We start from the raw sequence: 22,510 nt of genomic DNA, 5'->3' as shown, positions 1-22,510 counted from the left end.
TGCACACACGTGCTACAGGTGGGAGCCCTGCAAAGAGACTGGTAACATCCAACCTGTTTTGGTACACCTGCCCTTTGCTCAGCTTATGCAATTTTTTAAACATCTTTTATTATACAGTGATCTCCAACAGCTTTTTACAGCAGCTTGACTCTCCTCCTCTGCAATACTTTTGTACTGTCTGTATTTTCTAGATCAAACCCTTGATAATTTCCTGCTCCCATTTACCTTTTTTCTCGGTCTCAATTTCTCTCTCCATTCCTTCAGTTCTTGACTGTGCTCTTCATCCAGCTCTTTTAGCTTCTGAGTCTCATGCTCAACCAGTAGATGGCATTTTTCATTCTTAAAACAAGATAATCCTTATGTAAAACTAATTCAGATTAGGCAACTCAACATTTGTACAGTGACATATGTTGTCCTAATTCTTTCTAATTAGCTTATTCCGTGTAAATAGTGACGTGAATAATTACAAGATGAAAGTATGTTACAAGGCTGTGTTTTCAAAAGCTGATCTTTCCATCGGAGCCAATTGAGATAAGAAACACTCATAAATCCAAATACACTGCTGAGCATCATTAAGGCAGCTGCTGAGAGTGTTACTCAAAACTGTGTTTCACTGCCTAATGATGCTTTTCAAGGTCATGCAGCATTTCTGCTTTGCTTTTTAAAGACAGTCTGTATAATTTATTAAAGCAAATTACATTAAAAAGGAAGCTGTTTTTTGGAAATATTTCAACTCTTGGTGCCAAGAGCTGAGACAAACAAATGGAGCTTAGAGAAGAGACAAAGGTGGCTGCAAAAGCAGCCTCAGGATTGCCCTATGAAAAGGCTCAAACCACAGCTCAGCTTCACATTTCTCTCAGTAAGGTACCTAGGCATCTGCCTCACTTTCAGAGGACTTTTGAAGCATGACAAGAAAAAAATCAATTATTTGGCTTCAGTTCTCTGCACTTTTTAAAGAGCAGTTGGCAATGGCTGTATTTCTAGGGTTCCAGTCCCAAATGGGTCTGATGCAGAGTACAGAACCACAGTAACACAAACAACAAGCACTTGGTTAGATGTGAGTGCAGCAAAGGGCCAGTTTTCCTTGTGAAGCTCAGAGCAGCCCTAACCTGCTCTATTTTACTGGAGCTGAAACTCTCACAAGGCTCCCACGGTACTTGGGGATTTACTGGGGCATATTAGTGGCACAGCCAGGGACTGTTTTTGCAGGATGTAAGAAAGTGAATAGAGTAGGATGAGCTTCATTGGTCACTGTATGATTCCTCTAAGCAAAGGTTATCAGCAGGTGATCATTTAATGCTTTAAAACTGCCTTGTGTCCCTGAAACTGGCAAAAGCTGATTTAACAGAAAAGGAGAGCCTGGCCTCTGGTATCCAGCAGAAACTTTTACAAAATGCATACCAAAAGAGAGAAATCAGAGCTCCTTATCACAAGAAGATAATTCCTTCTAAGTACCTTCCAGAAGCTCACACGCAAGTGGCAGCTCTTGGTAAAAACCTCCTCATTCCTGTATTGCTTGCAAACTACTAGCGAGTAATGCCTGATGCTGCCTACCTCTGTTCTGATTAATGACATTCCAATAAAATCAGGTTAAAAGTAAATGCTGCCCACAGAAAATAGTCCTGGGAACTTGACAGGTATTCCAGAAGTCATCATCTGCTTCTGGTTCATGCTCTTGTTCATTTAAAATGATTATTCATTAATTGATGGGAACATATGAATCTGGAAAGCAGTGCACTGCAGGCCTTTGAAAACAAAGTTGAAAAAACTATACAGTAAAAATTAAGGAAAGCTGTTTCTGCTTTGCCTGCATCTCATCTTAAGTCTTCTCACTGAATGATTATTTCATATCATCTATTTTTAACCTGTAACTGATGCAGTTCCCTGATGTTTGCTTCACACTGCAACTGAAGGTCCCGCATTTGGTTTTCGTGTTTTTGATGCTGCGCCAGTCTCTCATTCTTCTGCCTCTTTTCTTCTTGAACAGCAAACTAAAATTAAAAATAAGAGATTATTTATATCGTGCCTCTGAATAAAACAGTTTGCATTAGTCAAATAACTGCATCTAATAGAATGAACACATTCTGAGAAGAACAGTTCTAGAAGATTTAAGCAGTAATTTTCTCTACTTTTTCTTTTTTAAATTCTTACAAAGGAAGTTCCCTACAGTTTTAATTCCATTTCTCTGTCTGCACTCTTATTTTTCCTTAAAACACAGCACATTTCACTTCCAGATTCCTGAAATTACCTCCCTCTTCAGCTGTGACACAGCAGTGCAGCTGCAAGCATTGGTTTAGGCTAGTGTTAAACAGCTACAGGAGACCATATTTTCCACATTTTTCATCCTTCCAGTGCTCACCATATAAAACCATGATTTGCGACTGTGGTGCATTAGAAAGCAAACCTCTCAACCTCTGCACAGCATTCCCTTTCAAAGAATGAATGAATACCTACAGCTTTAGTTCAAAAGTTCCCAAAAATCAAGCATCCTTAAAAATGTTTCACAGAATCACAGAACAGTTGAGGTTGGAAGGGACCTGCAAAGATCAACCTCCCTACCCAAAGCAGGGTCACCAGGAGGAGGGCACAGGACTGTGTCCTGTTGGGCTCTGAGCATCTCTACAAGCTCTCTGGACAGCCTGCTCCAGTGTTTGACCATCCTCCTGCTACAAAAGTGTTTTCTCATGTTGAAGTTGGATTTTCTATATTTCAACTGTGGCTGCTGTCTCTCACTCTGTCACTGGGCACCACTGGGAAAAGTCTGGCTCCACCTTCTTTGGTCCCTCTATTGAGTACTTATACACATGGATAAAACCCTCCTGAGCCTATTCTCCTCCAGGCTGAAGCAGCCCAGGTACCCCAGGTGACTCCTCGTGTCACAAGACACTTGAGTCTCTCAGCCATCTTCAAGGCCCTTTGCACGACTCGCTCCAATAAATCCGTGTCTGACTCGTACTGGGAAGCCCAGGACTGGCCCCAGCACTTCAGAAGAGGCTGACCAAAGCAGCAGGGAAGGATGATTTCCTCTGACCCCGCCCAGTGCATCAACCTGGTTTGGTACCATCTGAGAACTCACGAGAGTGCACTCTATTCCATCCTCACATTTACATCACATTCAGCATTTACACTATTAAAACTATTAAATAATAATTTATTCATTACCTGCTTAATTTTTTCACGATCTTGGTCTGGAGAGGCAAATGAATTGATTCTTAAACTTTTCTTAAACATGGCCATCCTAGTCTTTGCTTCACTTCGCTGGATTTTAGGCAGTCTGGCTCTTTCCTGAGTTTGCTTGTTCTTCAACTCCTCTATAAGGCGTTGATTATACCTCTGCATTTGTTCTGTTTCCTGAAATGTTAACCACGTGGAAATATTACACAGTAGCTGTGATGTTATACAGTGTGCATCTCTTTTCATTAATAAGTCCCTGGTGTGAGTCAGTGCCTCCCAGCAGAAACCATTCCCAGCCCCAGGAGTAACAGTGGGGAGGAGGGGCTGCTTCTAGAGAGCTCTGGATCTTGCCCAACCCAAAGAAAATTCTCTAATAAATGTAAATACACATATATTTTACCAGTGCTTACTCAACTCCTGCACTGCCTTTTACAAAGCCTGTTATTCAAAAGGAAAAACTCCTTTTTGTTTAACTGAACTTCTGGGCTACGGCTGTGGATGGGCAGTTAGTTTGCTGAAAAAAGCTGGGGAAAGAAACAGCCCACATGGTATAAACCAGAGTGGACAGAACAAGCCTTCAGTGAAGGCTGCTCATGCCTTGATCAACAAGAGATCCTCAAACACCTACCTACGGGTTTACATTTTCAGAAATTGAACTATTTGCTTTCATGTATTCTATTAAAACCAAAATGCCTTGTGGAAAATCAGGATTTAGCTATAAAGAGACAGCTGTCAGCTACTTGCCCAGAAGCTAATCCAGTTCATTCTGCTCATTTAATTCCAGGATTATTTACTTCTGAACAGATTTGTTTAAACACAAATCAAAATTGGTTTTGGTGGATAAGCAGAATTTGGTATTTTTTATAGTAAAAGACTGATGTTGTGGGCAGTTGGTGTGTCTTTTTAAGAATCAAAAGGGAAAATATCATAATTTATACTTCTATATATTACTACGGTATTCAAGTAAGGTGAGTAGGATTTTCCAAAAATTTCAATAGGGCACATAACACCTTCAAAATACTTGTCTGGGTCTTGCCTGTGCAAACATACAGCACCGGGAGTGATCCTTAGATTACTTGATTAAAAAAATTGATATTATAATACACAAGAGAAAGTGCTAAAGTCAACACTAACTTTCTCATGCCTCTTAAGCAGCTGGTGCCTCTGCATGAAGTACTGATCCTTGAGCTGCTGCTTGAGGAGCTGGTGTTTCTCCTGTAGGTGCCTCTCCTCCAGCTCCCAGAATGCAGCTTCACGAGCTGGAAAAAAGAGAAAGGTTGGTTCAGGAATTCCAATCCCATCCCATACTTCCCAGCCTCCTGGTCCATATTCAGGAGTGCATTTAAAAAATGCATTTTAAAAACAATGCTGTTTCATAGCAAATGTTTTTGTTACAATTCTAGATTAGTCATGACAGTTTTTGATTTCATAAAGTGAAGAAAGACCATTGGGAGAGCCTGGTGCTGGGTACCTCTCATGAGCTGCTGTTTGTTGTTGAGGCAATCTCGTTCGATGGTGGCCAGTTCAGTCTTCTGCTGCTGAATTATTTTCTTCAGAGATGCATCCAATTCTTGTTGCTGTTTCTGCACAAACTCCTGCTCCTGGTAAAAACCAATAGAAGTAAATTAAATTGGGTTCTTCTAACCACATTACATGTTATTGAAACTCCCAGTTCTCTCAGCATTAGCTATATATGAAAACAAATACATCTATGAAATTTGAGCTAGTGTGCCTTGGCTATCAAATTATCCATCTTTTTTATTTTTTGTGTACAGAGTAGGTAAGAGCATATTCATATTTAAGTAATACCTTCAGAAATAAGACCAAAGGTAACAATCTATCCAGTTATCTGCAACTCATTCCATCTCTTGTCTGTCCTCAGAACAAGTTGCAGATTCAAAGATAGCAAAGACAATACTCAATCTAAAGTTGATCTCATTCTAAAAAGGGTTAATTATTCATGTATGTAAGAAAATAAAGGTATGTATGGTTATTCTGCTTTGGGTGATTAGCTAAAGCCTATTTATTTATACAGTTGGGTTTCAGATCTGTGTGGTTCATCTTGTCCTTAGGGCAGGGCTGTTGAGGCTGGGAGTTCTGCAGGACCAATGCATAGACACCCCACGGTTCTGCAGGGCCATAACCTGCTCACACCTGAGCTGAGCTGGCTCCTCACAAAGGGATTTATCACCTGCATCTTCCCATTATCCAGGCTATCACTGTTACATCCCATTATGAAAAGCAGACAGCACTGAGTCCCCCCTCCCATGCCCTAAGACCTGCTGCTGCCTTTCTTCTTTGTAAATATTAAAAACCACAGGTATGAGCATGCAAGCATGCACATACACACACACACACACACACACACAATCACACCTGCCTTAAAACAAGAAACTGAATCAGATGCTTCTAGCATGATATCAAGGCCAAAAGAAAGGACAATGGCAGGATCTTGTCAGAGCCAAGGTGGGCTGCTCAAGTCCGTAACAAATGGAATTAAATGTTCATTAAAAGTACTTTTCATTTTGACCAGAAAAATCCTGATTTTCATCTTCACATAAAGTTATTCATAGATGAAGCTTTCATGTCTCTAGTGGACAGCAGAGTTACACTGAGACAGGTAACATAAAACCAGAGGTGAATTAAGCTGACAGTAACACACCTCATGGTACAAAAAGAACTGGAAGGTGATGTCTGTAAATTAAGTCAGACACACCTAACCAAATTTATAGAGGAACAAAAAAAATCCTGTTTTTTTCCCTTTATACCTGAAAAGGTTAAAAATACTACTACAAGTTGAATATTCTGAGGATGCAGACACATAATTAACACTATGTTTAATCTGCTGGGAGATTTTTGATTTGGAGGGAGAGGGGGAAAGCTGTTCTAGTGTAGTCATGGTCAAAAAGTGATTATGCTTGAGCTTTACACATTTCATCATTTAAATATCATTGCTTCTCTCTACAGAGTAACTCTTATGAAGTTTTATACCTGCTAGTGCTGTAAGATAAACTAGGCAATCTCAGGAAACACAGTGGCCTTTCCACTTCTCACAGCTACTCAAGTATCACATAAACTAAATGTCACTGACTTTACTGAAGAATGTGTTGGGTGGTTTAAAGGCAGACAGTTCAAGGCAGCCAACCTTTTTCAAAGTACCACTTGGTTATGCCCAGTAAGTGTCTTAAAATATACTTGAACATCTTTAAAATACATGGTTTCACTGCACACACAGCATACAAATCACACAATGTTTCTCACATGTGCTGAACAAATATCATGTTGCATGTGTGAACTCTCAGTGTTTTGCTAAGACTGAGTAACTACTAGTACTTTTGGAACCTTTGACAATGGATATTGCACAATTACCTAAATTGGTGCTAACCAGTTTGGAGACAGCAGTGACATTGATCAGCACATATGAGCAAAAGAAGAGAAAACACACATCTGAAAAATTAGGAAGATAAACTTGCACTGTGTTGCATTTTAAGACTTACATCCTGCATTTGTGCGTTGAAAAGCGTACATGAAGACAACTGAAAAGACTGAATCATAACCTGAGCAACACCCTGTGGGACACAATGTAATTCTGTGTCATAATATAGTGAAATGTATTTCTATTCTTAAAAAAGGGAAGAAATGAGATCTGCAGTACATTAGTAATAAACATTTGAAATGTCAAGGCTAATCACGCAGGTAGATGCTGATGGAAGTTCTAGATATTCTAAAACTAAAGAGCTGCACCTTGTTTAGCACTTGTCATTCCAAGTAAGGATATTTCACATTAAAAATCTTCTTTCATCTCTCTTCAATGAATTGAAAGCAGCGAAGGAAATTAACCATGTCTCTACAAACACTATGAAAAATTAGATTTTTCATTTCAAACTTAAAAAGTTTAAAGACAGGTGTCTTTGGTATGGGGAAAATGCTGCAACTCAATCACATTCTATCCTGAGAAATCTCCTCTTAAATTAAATACATAATAGAATAAAGTTGCTATTATTTTCTACTAAGTCACATAAACTTTTAATCTTTAGGTTACTCAATCCAAACCTGCTGTGCTGTGGTTCAAATTCACAATGTACAAGCTGTGGCCATCACAAAGCCAGTATTTTTCTAAAATACTAGCCCTCTTTCTAGCTAGGTCATAGAAAAGAAGCAAGTCTGAAAACATAAAATCACAGATGATGTTTTGTAAAATTACTATACACCTACACTTTGACATTTAAATAACATTTTACCTAATCTGTTCTGCTCCTATAAACAAGATGTCTCATGCTTACATATTAGATAAATTTTCCTCCTCTGCACTTGTGTAGTTCATAACTTCCTCCTCACTATAACCTTTAAAACCTGAAGGACCCATCGAGTACTTACCACTCATAAGAATAGTGTAAATAAACTTGCTGTAGAAAAATACCATTCTTTTTCAGTAGAGCACACGAAATCCTACACTTGACAGTACAAACCTGGCAACTGCTGCTCTTACATTTATACCCAGTTAAGTCTAAGATGTGACATGGGAGTACTTGAAGAAAGAGAGTGGTTTGTAGGGTTAGTTTGAGTTAAGTTCCATATTCACTCAACAACAACAAGAAGTGAAATCATCAAGCTGTGTGAATACTGCTGCCTTTTGTATTTTAGTAGCTTGAAGCTGCCGCTGTTACCTGAGCATGCTGGCTTTGTGCAAGCTCCTCTTTCTTGCGTTTCATGAGCTCTTTTCTCAGCTCTTTTGGTGCTTTCTCCACTTCACATAAAACCTACAGTGTATATAAGCATGCAGAAGGTGGCAAAAAGAACACTTTGTCTCCACAGCAAGCACTACTGTGAATATAGGGACATGCAGGTCAAGCACTAGAGATAGTGGGAAGCATGCATTACTTCAGTGGCAGGGATGTTAGTTTAGTGAAAGAGCTTAATGAAAAGAGAAAGAACAATAGGTGCTTTATGCATGCCAGCAGTGCAGAGAGGAGGGATGTGCCAGCGCTTTTTGCATGCAAATGCTGCCCAATGCCCTCAGAAATGGCAGTGCCTCACTTGTGCTTCCATGCAGCTGCCAGAAGAGTCAATAGTTAAGAAAACCACCACCTGCAAAAGTGGTATTTTCTTGAATCACTATGGCAAAAGGACTACAGAGTATGTTACTTCACACAAAGCTGTGAAAAATGGTTGGAAGCTTAAAATAACTTCCACTGAAAACCAGCTATTTCTGACACTGTCTCTAACTTGAATTTACAAGATGTCATTATTAGTGTCTCTAATGACCATAAATGACATCTACACAACTTATGTCTTCAAAATAATCATACAAGCAAACAAAACATTATTTCGTTGTGTTTGGTCCTGAAGAATTTAAAGCAAAACCCACCAATAAATAAGAGTTTTCAAGAAACTTTTTGTGACATGTATGCTGGGATGGAACGTGTTTCAGTACACGGTGAGTTAGACAAGATTAGCAGAAAGATTCTAAATATAACCTGGCTAAATCAACTGACTATTAATCTGTTAATTTGCTGATGAGTTTTGTTGTTCACAATTATAAAAATGTAGTATTGTACACTCCAATATAATATGGATAGTTTTAGAGCAGCAGCTGCATTTTCCTTCAACCTAGGCATCGCCTTTTTAAGCTTTAAACACAAAACTATGCACCCAGAGACAAATGCCTGTTTGTTTAATAGTGGAAGCATCATCAGAAAACAGAGTCCAAATCACCACATGCTATTCCTGTGTCCATGAAAGAACTGCTTTTAGCTCAGAGCAATATGTAAAATTCTCCCAATTTCCCACGTAGGACCCAATCACCAGTGAACAGAGAGAGACTCAAAATGCAAGAGGTACCGCAAAAGAAGAAAAATTGTTATTTACATATGGGCATACAGTTCAAACTGAATACAACTTATTTATCAATGCACTTCTGTGCTACAGGATCATTCTATGCAAAAGCATTGACAGTTCAGCTTTCTAAAGAAATCTGAGTCTAGTAACTATCAGAGCAAACACCAGAGACATTTATATACAAATGGGCACTACGCAATTGAACCAAAAATGAAATAAAACAGCTTTTAAGATGCAAAATCCATATGGAAACATATCACCTTTTCTTAATCCAATGCAAGTAAATTTATTGCAACAGTTGTCAGTGTCAGTCTTTTTGCCTTAACTGTATGATATTGATGAAATTAACTGTAAAAGATTTTAGGTTATCCAGACCTCTCTCTCTTGGCTTTCCTTTTTAAGCTAACAAACCAAATTAATATAATTGCTATCAGTTCATATAAAGAAATTCTAAACAATTACAGCACACATTCAATTAAAAAATATAACAAATTAACAAAAACAAAACAAAACTGAAATTATTGTCTTCAAAATTCTAATTTGTTAAGTATTTACTATGTAACTATAGCTGTGTTTTTTCATAATCTTTATGAAAATACTTTTTCTTGATTTAGTATTTGAGAGGAAATATTTTATTAAATATTCTGTGAAAAACAAAATCTTCTAACTTGATTATCTTTTCTAGATTAAATCAATACCTGGCAGCTGTTTCTATTTCACTTTAGGCAGCTAAACAAGAGAAACAATTCTGACTGGTAGTGACACTTCCAAACCTCAGTACAGCACAGGTTTGACAAGGCTTCTGGGAGATCTAATCTCAACTGTTTGCTATGCTCATTCTCCTTATTTTCTATATCAGCATTGTCTCTTACCTCTTTTTTTTTGTTTTTCAGCACATTCTGGAATTTGGACAACTCCTTCTCCTGCTCAGCCTTGATGCGCTTTGCTTCATCCCGTAAGCGATTTGTGTGCTCCTGCTCCAGGCGCTCGATCGTCTGCTTCTGCTGCTTTTCCAGGTTCTCTATCTCTTGATCATACTGTCGCTTTTTACTCTGTAAAAATTATTTGGCACCTTTTTTTAGAAAGCTAAGTTCTGTTAAGTGAAGTGCTGTAGCATAGCAGGGAAAGGCCTTGCTGGACTGTTGTGGCAGGCAAGCCCCAGCACAAGCTGGGCACCCCACAATGGCAAATATTGCCTTTTATTTAAGAATGAAGGCTAAGCTAGAGCCACCATGGCAGGAAACACCTGAGTGCTGTTAGCACTATTCTGCCTACTCCATCAAGATGCCATATTGTAAGAGCAGCAAAATGCAGAAACTCACTGTCATTTCCTGTTCAAAACGTCTGTACATCTGCTCTCGCTGCTGCAGAAGCTTATTGCTGAGCTGCTGTTGAGCTCTCTGCTCCTCTTTCTGAAGAAGTCTCAGCTCTCTGAGCTCTTGACGTCTAATAAGGACAAAGAACAATTAATACTGATGGGAAAACAAAAGAAATGGAAAATAACAAAAGCCAAAAAGGACCATTGACAACTTGAGTCTAGTAAAACTAATTTTGAACTGACTGTCTTAATAAAAAACACTTTACATTCACGTTTACTAAAAAAGAATAAATTAATCCCCAAATATAACTGAAATAAGAACATTAGCCACCTTGTTTTATTAAAAGAAAAAAATATCAGCTGCTAACCTCTTGAAAATTTTACTTTTAGAAACACTTACCGTAAAAATCGCATTTCTTCACTTTTTGAATCATTTTCAGTAACTATTTTTGATGTGGTCACACTCACTTCTACTCCATCAACAACAAACTTCCGAGTTTTCTTTAATGTTTTCTTCTGCCTTCTAGTTTCCTAAATTAAGCATTGGTAAGTTGTTACATATTGATTTAGGTTATATTCTTTTTTCCTCCTTTTTCTTAATATTGAATTATATCAAATATTTCTGGGAATGTCTTCTATACAGTAAGAGTCCTTCTCATTTACCAGGTGCCTCACTAATCAAGTGAGAATTTGAAAAATTCCAATAAACTGAAACTTTCTAGTAAGGAAAGGAAAACTGCAGTTATTGATTATCCAAAGTACCAGAAGAAAAAAAATTAAGGCAGAAACTCTGAAGAGAACTGATGAAGTTTTATTTTCAAGAGCTGAAGACAGCTACATTTACTGTTTGCTTTTGACCATGATTTCCCCAGCTGCCAACAGGTATTTAATTCTGAAACAGGGTAACAATTTACTCACCTACTTCCTCCTGCTTTGGACATAAACAAGTGAGTTTATTTTTTTATTGATACATATTAGCCAAAAACCATATAACAATTTGCTGGCAACTGGAGAAGTCTCAGTTGTCAGAGCTGCTGTTGTTTCATTGCAAGATGAGAGGGACCCTAGCTGAAACTGCACCATCTCCATTGTGTCAGGGTAACTGCAAACACCCTCGTGTTTAGCACAGCTATGCCAATCTATGATTTTTTTGTTTGCTTGTTTTTCTAGCTTTGTTTTTCCTCCACTCAAAGCCCACGTTACACAGTAACTACCCTGATATGGCTATATTCATTTTAATACAAAGACTACAAATAAAGTTCATAGTCTGGAATTTGCTTCCTCCAAGTAAGCTTGTTCATAGTGACATAACTGCATGGACACAGTACAACCACAGGAACACTGATTGGAATAAACAAATCCAGGAGAATGTCTGCCTTGGGTGTCTCAAATCCAAACAGAGAGACAGAAGATGGAAGCGACTGGAATTCAGTATAAGATTCGATGTTCCATGAGATTTTTCCCTTGGAAAAATGCACAAGAATTCTGTGCATTTAGCTGGTCTTCTTGTGTATCAGCTCTGACCTACAACCTTCACAAATCTTCATTTTTAGTATTACTACACTTCCTTTTATGGGCTATATTATTATGCAATACAGCAAGAAACTAATTAGCCATAATACTAATAACTGCACATAATCTAGATATTGTTGTATGGTGCAATTTAGAATACTTTGGTCTCTACAAAGCTTTGTATATATGTGTCATACTGGTTTCTCCTTCAATATTTTATTTTGCAGCAAAGGTAACACTTGGAGATAATTTCACGGTTACACTCACATGAGATTTATATTAAAAAATATATGCTTACACTTACCTGTAAAGATATTGATCCTGTCTCTTTGTTTTTACTAAGGAAACTAGAAATGGACAAGTTCAAATCAATGCTGCTGTTATCAGCTGTAGATCCAGTGCCTGAATCCGCATCATTTTCCTTCAAATTCTCCGATTCCAGTTGCTGCAAAGTCTCAGTATTGCCTTGATTATCTGTTTTGATCTTCTCATTTTCTTCAGTGCTAATACTAATACTGGGGACTGGAGTGACTTCAGAGTCATCAACTTGCTCACTGACAGCATCTTGAAGTTTATTCTTCATTATTTCATCTGAGGTAACGGCTGGATGTTCTTTGTCTACCTGGATGTTGTTTTCCTCTATATTCTCAGGTCCATGCTCTCCTGAATTTTGGTCCATATCAGTCAGTTTATCCACCAGTTTATCAGGAATACCCTCAGGTTTAGTCTGTAATGCCTTCTGGTCTATGATATCTTTTCCAGAGTCTTTGATCTTTGTTTCCTCTGTGCTGTTTATATTACTGATACCCTCATTTTCACTTTCTGCCAGTTTCTTGTCTACTTCGATCACTGTATCTTGGCTTTCTGGTAGAGTTTCTTCAGAGCTGATAATCTCATGGACCTGCTTAGCCTGATTTTCCACTGGCTTATCCTCCACCTCAGGTATTTTATCCCCATCACTGATGGGTGTTTCAGCAATAGCACCTATCTCCTTAATGTTGTCAATTCCATGCTTTATTAGTTCCTTTTCTTCATCAGACACTTTAACTGTAGCATTAGGCAGAGCGTCTGTAGTGGTATCTATTACTGCCTCTTTCTGAGCTTCACCTTTATCTTCCTTTTGCTCTGTATCTCTATTTTCTGCAGGGACCTTTTCTTCCTCACCATCCAAGAGATCCATTCTCTTCTCCTCTTCTTTTTCACCAGTTTCCTTAGAAATGCCTTCTTCAGTTTCTACTCTATCTTCAGTTACAGTCACAGGTACTACTTTCAGTTTGTCATCTTCTATCTGTTCATCTGCCATGGAATTTTCTTTCTCTAAGTTAGGTTCATTCTTTATTTCCACATCAAGTTCTTTACCTCCTTTATGGGGTTCTATATCCTCAAGCATTTTTTCCAGGCTCTCTGTATTCTTTTCTGCTGGCACCATTTTGCCTTGTTCATCTTCACCAGTTGGCAAAGAACCGTTCTGCACTTTCACATCACTAACGGAAGCATCATGTATATTATCAGATGTTTTCCTAAATTTAATGTCCTCAGATTCATCTCCAGTTGTTTTGTCCTCAATTGCATTACTTTCTGTTTTCTCAGAGAGAGATTCCAGGACAGAAGCATTCTGTGAAAGTTTATCCTCTTCAGAGCTGGCAATACTAAGGTCAGAGGATGCACGTTTCTCTGCAGGTAACTGCTAAAAAATTAAAGCAAGAAAAACATTCAATCATTTTATAACTGAATCAAAGCACAGTTTTATGGAAGAATATGTAAACAGAGATCAATATTGTATTCACATGCAGCTATATGAATTTGATAACCTCAGAGTCCTTCCCTTGGACTATCACAGAACAAGCACATGAACTGCAGACAGGCTCTGAACAGAAAGTTTCCCTGTAATCAAGGGAGAGGAACTGTGGTCATCAGCTACTCTTCAAGGCTCTTTTTCTTTTCACATCTCTTTTTTTTTTTAATCAGTTCAGCTCCTCAACAGTCTCAGCTACAGCTGGATTTGAAAGACTTTGTGCCAGCTGGGCAAGGAAGAAACTGTAGCTTTAGTTAGCGCAGCACTGATAAAATGCAGTATTAAGTTCTTCTTCTGCTTTACTTTGTGTTCTTGGCTAAGAATGCCTGAAAACTTTTCATCTGGTTTTAATCATGTTGAAACCCCATTAAAATGGTGAAACCTCTAGTAAATCTGATTAAGTGGCAGTACAGAACTAGAACAGAAACAGTTACCTCACTGTAGAAACTGCCACTGCCAGAATATGAATAAATGTTATCAGATTCCATAGAGACATCCAAAAGAATATAGTAATAAAGCATCATTTTAACCACAATTGCCCTTTCACTCTTCAAAGTGACTGTGATATCTGTCTGTCTGTATCTACTCCTAGAACCCTGTAATTTGCAGATCAGGCTTTTGATTTGCCATAGGGAACATCCTAGGTTAGCTGTTGCAGCAAGCACAGGTTTGATTGTGCATTTCCTACCTTAAGTACTTCCCAAGCATACAGACTTTCTGTTTAAAGTCAGAATTGCATTTAAGATATTTATTCGTGTAATTGCTCAAGGAGTTTAGTGTTGATCTCCCAGGAGTGTTTAAAACTACCCCAAGGAAATAATGTGAAGGGCTCTTCCTCACACTTTGCTACAATGTGAGACACTTGACTGAGTCCCAGGGTGGACTTCACTCCAGCCCTCCTGGGTGGATGGCTTGGCAGCTCATCCACGGGAGGGGAGCTGCTGGGGATGCACGTTTGGAGCCTGTGGATGGACTGGGAAACACAGTGAGAAGCCTGGGGCCGTGAGGAACGTGCAGATGGGTGAGGGGGGAATGGAGGCACCTGCTTGAGTACTTGGCTTCTCCAGCAGTGCAGGAACAGCACAGGGAGCACACAGCCTGGGCACCCTCCAACTTGCACCCCCTCCCTGGACATCACAGTTTTTCCTCTCAGCAACCATAGTCACACTCTAAGATTCTTAAAGCATCTTTAGGACTACATTCATTATAAAATATGTGTTTTTTTCCTATTCTTTGATAGTCAAACTGTAAAATCACAAATTTAGTTTACAGCATAGTAGTCAAATACTTTTCTTTATCTTTTAAACACTTTACGAAATACAAACACACATTTCCTCATTCACCCAATCATTATGACTTAAATCAGTATCCCATCTTTTAAATATCACATATACATTTAAAAAATTTAAGATGTTTGTCTTTATTAGCTATTATTTATCACTAGTTTTTAAGGAGTTCAAACGTGCTAATTTTGAAATTGTTGGCTACCTATTTTGTAATAAGTTTAGAGTATGCTTATGATGTTACTCCTAGAAGATCTGATGTCAAGGTTGAAACTGAATTCTCCATGGGAAATTTTGATGGCATATTGAAAAAAGTAAATTTTAAACTAACCAGAGAATTTTCTGTTTCTTCTTCTTCATCCTCATCTTTACCATCTTCAACTTCTTCTGTAACTTCAGCCTTAGCTTCTGCAATCAATTCTCTTATTGGTTTATTTGAAGTAACAGTAACAAATGGATGCTTGTGAAAAAAAAAAAAAAAAAGCAGCACAATTTTAAGTGGTGGCTTAATAGTATACAGTAGGAAAATCATAATCTGAAAGCAATATAACTTCAGAGAAGTGTTACTTTGGTTGCCTCACATTTGAAGATTCACATAAGTGTTCCAATGTGTTATTTCTGCAGAAGTCTTAAAACAAAACATTTGTATTCAAATATATTGTATAAGTAGTCTAACAAAGTTACTAAAAATACAAATGATACATTTATACTGACCTTTTTCACAATCCAAAGAACAGAAGTAGAAAGATTTTTAAAAAGGTTATTTTTCTTGGAATTAGGTTTCATTTCAGTTCCACAGTTAAATTACTTCTTGAGAAGCTTTATCTAGAAAATATACTTTCCAGGAAAAACAATGCTTTGTCTTCACTACAACTTTCCCTAACGTGAACTAGAATTCTTCCTTTTTCTTTAGGAACAAGCAGCTACCTGTTCTTCTCCTACTGTCTGAATCTTCTTCCTCTGCTTAGCCCTGCTACTTAAATCTATTCAGCATATGCCATATGGATTGTGGATAAAGCAAATGGGTGCTGACGTAAAACACAATCAAATGTACCTGGTCACATCTATTCCTGTTCAGCTGTTCTGCAGTGACAGCATTACAGAGGAGGGCTGAGCACTAAAGCTTTTAAAACACCTGTCAGCAACTGGCCACAGACCTAAACAACTCCTTCATCCATTGTAAGTATCCAAGTATAGTTTTACTTACACAAAGTAATGAGTTGAACATATTTTGCTGTAATATAACTAACAACCTTACCCATGCTTGGTATCGTGCAATCAAATTTTACCAAATAAGAACCAATTTAAAAAACAGATTGTGGACCAACACTTTATTTGAAAATATTTAAGTAGTTACTATAACACCACTCTACTTTAAAAAAAAATACAAAATATGCTTGCCTTTAAACAACAGTTCTAAACAATTAACTCTTCCTACCTGTAGAAGTTGAGTTGCACTCCACCTTGCATCTACATTCTTTTCCAAACATTTCTTCAGAAAATCTTTAAAATCTGATGACCTACACAACAAACAAACAGGCAGTGGTTGTTCTTCTTTCTTAATATCAGACTAGTATATAAACTGAAATATTCTTTAGGTTCTCATGAATCTACACTGAAACTCCAACTCCTGCTATTGACTCAGGAAAACACAAAGGGAATACCAAGGAATGCCAAGACCAATTCAGCACAAGGACAATCTTTACCAGGTTTGTCCATTATCAGAAGAATTTACTTTTTGCTCTGGATTATTAATACACCTGATCTGCTGTATCACTAACTGAATCATGTGAAGATATTTAATTGACCAAATAGATAATGGCTTTTAAATAATACTTTCTTAGTATAAAATGTTTTAGTTTTCTTTCACTCAATCTTTTTGAGATGGCCTTCAGATCTGTTACTACATTTGTAAAAAAGCTATTTTACATACATTTTAAGGCAAAGCCTGTAAAATACTTCTGTATAAAAGCTTCTATACAGAACTATGACCAAAAAAAAGTTCAGATTGAGTCAGATGTACACACACATGTACAAACATATATTGGGATTGTATGGACCTGCCTCAATGCATAAAACTACACCACAAAGTTCCACGGCGCTGTGCTCATCAAATTTAGCAAACAAATGACTTGGAGTGCCTTACATGGGGGTGGGAAAGCTGTCAGTAAAATACAAACCACTTTGAAGGCTGTGCCAATGTCGGCGGATCAGATTTTGCGATTTTCAGCAGCACTCGCATGGGATTTAGTTCATGATGAGGTGGCTCTATTTGAGCCATTTCTATTAAAGTAATGCCAAGAGACCAGATATCAGCCTTGTAATCATATGGTCTGTCTTTAGAGGTCTCACACATTACTACTTCTGGAGCCATCCTGCAAAGAGAGCAACAAAGTTCCAGGATGAGAAAATGTGCTTTGATCTGTTCTGAGGGCAGTTCTAAACACAGACATTCACTGAAGCATTGCTAGAAGCACCATCAGTATATTTACACAGTATCTATCAAGCGTCTAATATCAAATTAAAAGTAACATTAAGATACTAGTTCATACAAAAAAGTCAGGAAAAGAGTGCACTTACCAATATGGTGTGCCAATAAAGGAGTCTCTTCTTTGTATTGTTCTGGTGTTTTTAGCTGATACTCCAAAATCCGCTTAAAGCAAGCAGTAAAATACCATTAATATGGTGGTGGAAAACATACTATAGTTTTTTTTACTTTACGGTTGTCTTTTAAAATGGTGTATGTTCCAGAGCAAACATTCTTCAGTATTAAAAATTCAAAGTGAGGTAAAAATATTTGTGTTCTGATAGCCGAGTGCCAGGGTTTTATAGCATTTATAATAAAAGATCCTGAATAAAACATATTCTACATTTCTAAAAAAAAACTCCAAACCATAATGCTACGGTTGAGCTGTATGGGACAAAAGCAAAGTATGTATTTACTGCAGGAAAAAGTGTATTAAATTCTTTTAAGTAGAAATTAATTTCTTTAGCCTATGAAGTCTGCATTCATCAAACATGACATCAGCTATCTTGTTAATTCAACAACTCATTCGGTTTTTAATTTCAGGACTCAAATTTCCACAAAGTTACATTTCCCCTTCATCTTACAGGTTTCTTTCCATGTGATTTTTCACTTTATAATAAATATCTGAAAGCTTACATATGTCCTTTTCATGGAATATCTACCCAAAAACCCCCTCTACCTCTTTGCAGTTAGTAATCTATAAAGCACTATGTCTCTCACTTAAAAAAAAAAGAGGACATTTAAATAAGTGTCATATGCTTGTAACAGAAATAATTTTGTTAATGAAGATCAAGAGATTAGAGCAAAGGGACAAAGACCCATATGTTGCCATCTTTAATCTGTACAAAATTACCTGATGAGCTCAATACTTCAGAATTCTAATTTTGCTCTGTGAAAAAAAAATCAGGACTAAAATCTATTGGCTCAAAGGTAAAAAACTGAAATTTTGAGGGACTACAGGTGTTGAAATAATAAAACTCATATCTGTATAAAAACAAAATGCAATAAAAGAAATTTACTTGCCCTTCACACATCTGTAAAACAAGGAACTACCCATTTCTTTGTATAACACAATCCAAATACAAATAGTTTATAAGATTAAAACTCTCCTTCAAAGGATGCTGTACATTTGTCAGAATTACATCAAGTCTGTTTTTAAGAAATCTTAATTAGAAAACCCGAATGCATCACCAAATGCACGTGTGGAAGAAATCTCCTGTGGTCTGAACTGTTAAGTAGTATCTTGACAGCCTGCAAGGTCCTGTGTACCAGCTAAGCTTGACAAAATCTTAAAATAGTTCCAAGTCTGTATGAGGAGAAGCCAGGTCATGTGAGGAGATGAACTGAAACAAATTACTCCCTCTGACCATGAGACTCCTGCTATGATCTGTGGTTTCTTTTACAGCAGTGCCAAGAAACTAAGACAGTGGTTTAGACATCAGGCCTATGACCCTGAGAGCATCACTAAATGTTCAGGCTCCAAAGAAAAGCTACACCAGTAAAATTACATGTACTCTGCAGACTAAAAGAAAGCCAGATGCAAGGATTGTGTGTTCAAGAAATCTTGTACAGAAGGGATCCATGGAAAATCACTATCACACTGAACTGATCAATACAGCAAAGCTGGTTCTTAAATATTCTCAGTTTTCCAATAGAAAAGGTCCACGATACATTGCTGAGACTGTGATCAATACGAGTTAGGCAGGAGATGTATTCCTGAATTTGGACGTATCTTGATTACATTTTAAAAGGAAAGTCTGTATCAAGGCAGCAATTTTAGAGCCCCAGTTCCCTGTGGCAATATTCTGATTTTCCTTACCTCTGCCCTCTGTGCATCCAAAGAAATGATGACACTGATCCCATGCACAGGGAAGGCTTTGAAACCTGAGCGTGGGTGGGGATGTCATGGAACTATGCCATGGGTAGAGCCACTGTAAAGGCTCTCAGCTTATACACATTTTCCCCTGAAACAAAGTGGATCCAGATAATTCCTGCTCTTTCCTGGATGAATGAAGGGATGCTATTCACCACGAGCAGCCCTTTGTCAGTTCTGCATGGAGGAATCCTCATCAGACTAAAAATGGGGATGACTGCTTAAACTGAGATTTAAAAAAACCCAGAAATCAACAATAGTAAGCTGTATTTTGTTCCAGACTGTTCTGTCTTAATTTCAGTGCAACAAACAAATGAAAAAGGAATGGAAAATTAAGGTGGGTAATTCAGATTATTACATCTCTCAAAGGAAGAGACAACAATACAAGGTACTGTTTTTTGGTGATTGTGAAGAATGTTCCCTTAAACTACAACTTCAAAGGGAAGTTCTGATGTTATCACAGTGAAGATAAGTATAATCAGAAACTTCATACCAAGGAACAGTAAGACCTATGATGACAACTTGTGCTGATTTTGAAGTATGAAAGATGTGATAAGTATAGTCAGGATATTTGCTCAAGTTTTTTGGTTTTTTTTTTCCTTGATAGTAACAAACCACTTGCTTCTGAAAAGCCTCTCATTATTAGATTGGTATTTCAGTAAGTAAATATTGAACCCTGACAAACTACAGCTAAAGCAAAATACAATTAAAAGACCATGCCAAGTTCCAGGAAAGAGTTTTATTTGCTACAGGCTTACCTAGTTTAATGTCTCCATCTAATGTGAAAAGAATATTGCCAGCTTTTAGATCTCTGTGGATGATCTTATTCTCATGCAAGTAGTTCAGTGCTTCCAGTGTCTGCCTGCACACCACTTTGATCTGTGGCTCTGTTAATGGCCTTTCAAGCTCTACAAGAGAGAGAAAGAAATAATCACAACATTTTTGCATTTTACGTTACATGTTCATAGCAAACACTGTAGTAATCTATGGGGAAACTAATTAATCTGACAGATTCTAAGCATCACATGTCAGAAAAAAATTCTGTCTTAGAATATTTGCTCCTTCCAGTAAAGATTTTATTCCTTGAACCCAACCCCCTTCTCATTATGAATTATGTATACCTACCTATCTGAACTGTGAAAAAACCATATAGCTTAGAGACTGGTTCTTTTGTGTGGTACATAGAGATGCTAAAGACCAGATCTTTTACACAAATATTTGCATTTCAAAACAATACACATATGAAATAAGTCTTACAGTATATATTATCACTTTAAGGTATTAGGATGATTGCTATTATTATTAGTTGGAATAACTTATTTACCCAACATTACTGCATCTACTGCTCCTCCTGCACAAAATTCAATCAGGATCTGTATATAAACAAATAAAGAAATACAGAAATTAGAAATTAAATAGTTCTACTGAACTGAATCATTGATTAAGGGAGCATTACTGGGAGATCAGAGTTTCAGACTATTTGGCCTCAACAAGTTATTTTACTAACCCGCAAAATACTGGTACTGTTACCAAGCTAAAAGTAGAGCTGTGCTGATAAGCAAATTATTTGAAAAATGCCTCGAGACCCTCAGACAAAAGTTTTAATCCAACTATAAAATAGCATAATAAAATTTATAAAACATAATGATACAGTCAGCTTAAATCTATTCCTTATAATGTGATTTACATAATCCCTGCAAACTCATTTCTCGGTTATTAAGCTCTACGTCTAGACTATAATTTCTCTGACTGAAAAGTCCAAGAGCTAAATGGTTTTCCAGTAGCTGATGTTATCTCCTATATTGTTTCAGATGAGATGAAAATACAGAAAAATGCTCTTAAAAGCTACATAAAATTGCTAAATTCAGCTGTTTGCATTAATTTTCCTTTATTTTCATTAATGCCTACAATACTTCAAGGCCTTTATGCCAGAATGTAATAAAACCAGAACAAGTCCATCCCCAGTTCTGAGTTCCCATGTGAAACTATAATATATATTAAATATTATATTATATTATTATATTATAAATATTATATTATATTATATTATAATATATATTATATTATAACATATTATATTATAATATATATATTATATTATAATATATATATAATATATATTAAATATTATATTGAAAAATACTGCAATTATTTTTCAGCACAAACTATGTTGCTATGAAGGACAGAAAGAATATATACAAAGGAGGAAGAGGGGAGACAAATAGAATGAAGAGACCAAGAAAGAGGAAATCTAATCCAAGACTGACACCCCACTTGTTCTTATGTGGTTTTTCTTTCTTTAATTTGAACTTTAAATATTATAAATTATAATCTTCTGTCTGAGAGCTAAGAAGCATTTCTTGTCAGAATCTCAACAGTCGAAATGCTTGGAAATAGTATGTTATTTTTTTTAAATCAGCGTATAATTGCCCATAAAAGAGGAAACCTCAAAGTATACCTCTACCACAACACTTATACATGCACCACTTATGTCACATATACTTCAAATTATTATTGCAATTAATCCCCACAACAATGGTACCAACAAATATATAATGCAATTCTTTGTAAATCCTGTAAACATTATTCCATTTACATGCTTCTCTGTGCCAAGTAGGTTAGTGTGGGAAATTGTACATTAAGAATTTATTTCTCAGAAATTTGTAGTTTGATCTGACAAAGGTCTCTTTGCTAGAGAAATCACGTTTCTAATCTTGGAAAGCAAATGTGTATTTAATGTCCAATTCCCATTCTTCTCTTTTTTTGCCCTCACTAAATTCTGTTTATTTACCACATCATTAGCCTTGTGGCTTATAAGCCCCTGCATTTTACTGTAACTACGTAACTCCGATTTTATTTTCAAAGTGTTTACTTCTATCTTTATTCTGCCAGTGAAGCCTACCCACTCAGTTTCATATTGTGCCTCTATGCCTACTTGCTTTCCTGCTGACCTTTATGCATAGATTTTTTTTCACCATTCCACTGTTTTATACAATAATTTACTCTTCACTGAGATCAACAACTTTTGAGCTTAGCAAAACAAATGTCCATCAGGAAACATGGTATTACCCTTCCACCATTTGTTCAAAGAGTAAAGCTTATTTGTGAGACTCCCAGGAAATAATCTTTTACTTGTTTTAGGTATCTTTTTGAAGTATAAGCTCTTAAAAAAAACCCCAACCCATGTATT

The 22,510-nt window shown here is 36.9% G+C and overlaps 1 protein-coding gene across 5 annotated transcripts in view; it reads right to left on the bottom strand.

Moving 5' to 3' along the window:
- The window catches only part of SLK (STE20 like kinase), a 48,767-nt gene that overhangs the window by 5,382 nt on the left and 20,875 nt on the right, over nt 1-22,510 (bottom strand). Inside the window, exons 3-18 of one of the 5 annotated variants that reach the window (XM_030276352.4) lie at nt 20,645-20,693; nt 20,079-20,228; nt 17,501-17,573; nt 17,101-17,295; nt 16,359-16,440; nt 15,252-15,380; nt 12,147-13,529; nt 10,731-10,861; nt 10,335-10,458; nt 9,885-10,064; nt 7,842-7,934; nt 4,646-4,775; nt 4,309-4,433; nt 3,163-3,351; nt 1,866-1,991; nt 226-339 (exon numbers count right to left, since the gene is read on the bottom strand). In XM_030276352.4, the coding sequence (XP_030132212.4) occupies nt 226-339; nt 1,866-1,991; nt 3,163-3,351; nt 4,309-4,433; nt 4,646-4,775; nt 7,842-7,934; nt 9,885-10,064; nt 10,335-10,458; nt 10,731-10,861; nt 12,147-13,529; nt 15,252-15,380; nt 16,359-16,440; nt 17,101-17,295; nt 17,501-17,573; nt 20,079-20,228; nt 20,645-20,693 (3,273 nt within the window). Of the gene's footprint in view, nt 1-225; nt 340-1,865; nt 1,992-3,162; nt 3,352-4,308; nt 4,434-4,645; nt 4,776-6,671; nt 6,744-7,841; nt 7,935-9,884; nt 10,065-10,334; nt 10,459-10,730; nt 10,862-12,146; nt 13,530-15,251; nt 15,381-16,358; nt 16,441-17,100; nt 17,296-17,500; nt 17,574-20,078; nt 20,229-20,644; nt 20,694-22,510 lie in introns of all 5 variants that reach the window. The other 4 variants (XM_012574573.5, XM_030276353.4, XM_030276354.4 and 1 more) reach the window with 4 other exon arrangements.

The sequence above is a fragment of the Taeniopygia guttata genome, chromosome 6 (genome assembly GCF_048771995.1).
Source record: "Taeniopygia guttata chromosome 6, bTaeGut7.mat, whole genome shotgun sequence".
NCBI lineage: Eukaryota > Metazoa > Chordata > Aves > Passeriformes > Estrildidae > Taeniopygia > Taeniopygia guttata.
The sequence above is the reverse complement of the archived record's forward strand: the minus strand, read 5'-3'. Positions and strand labels throughout refer to the sequence as shown.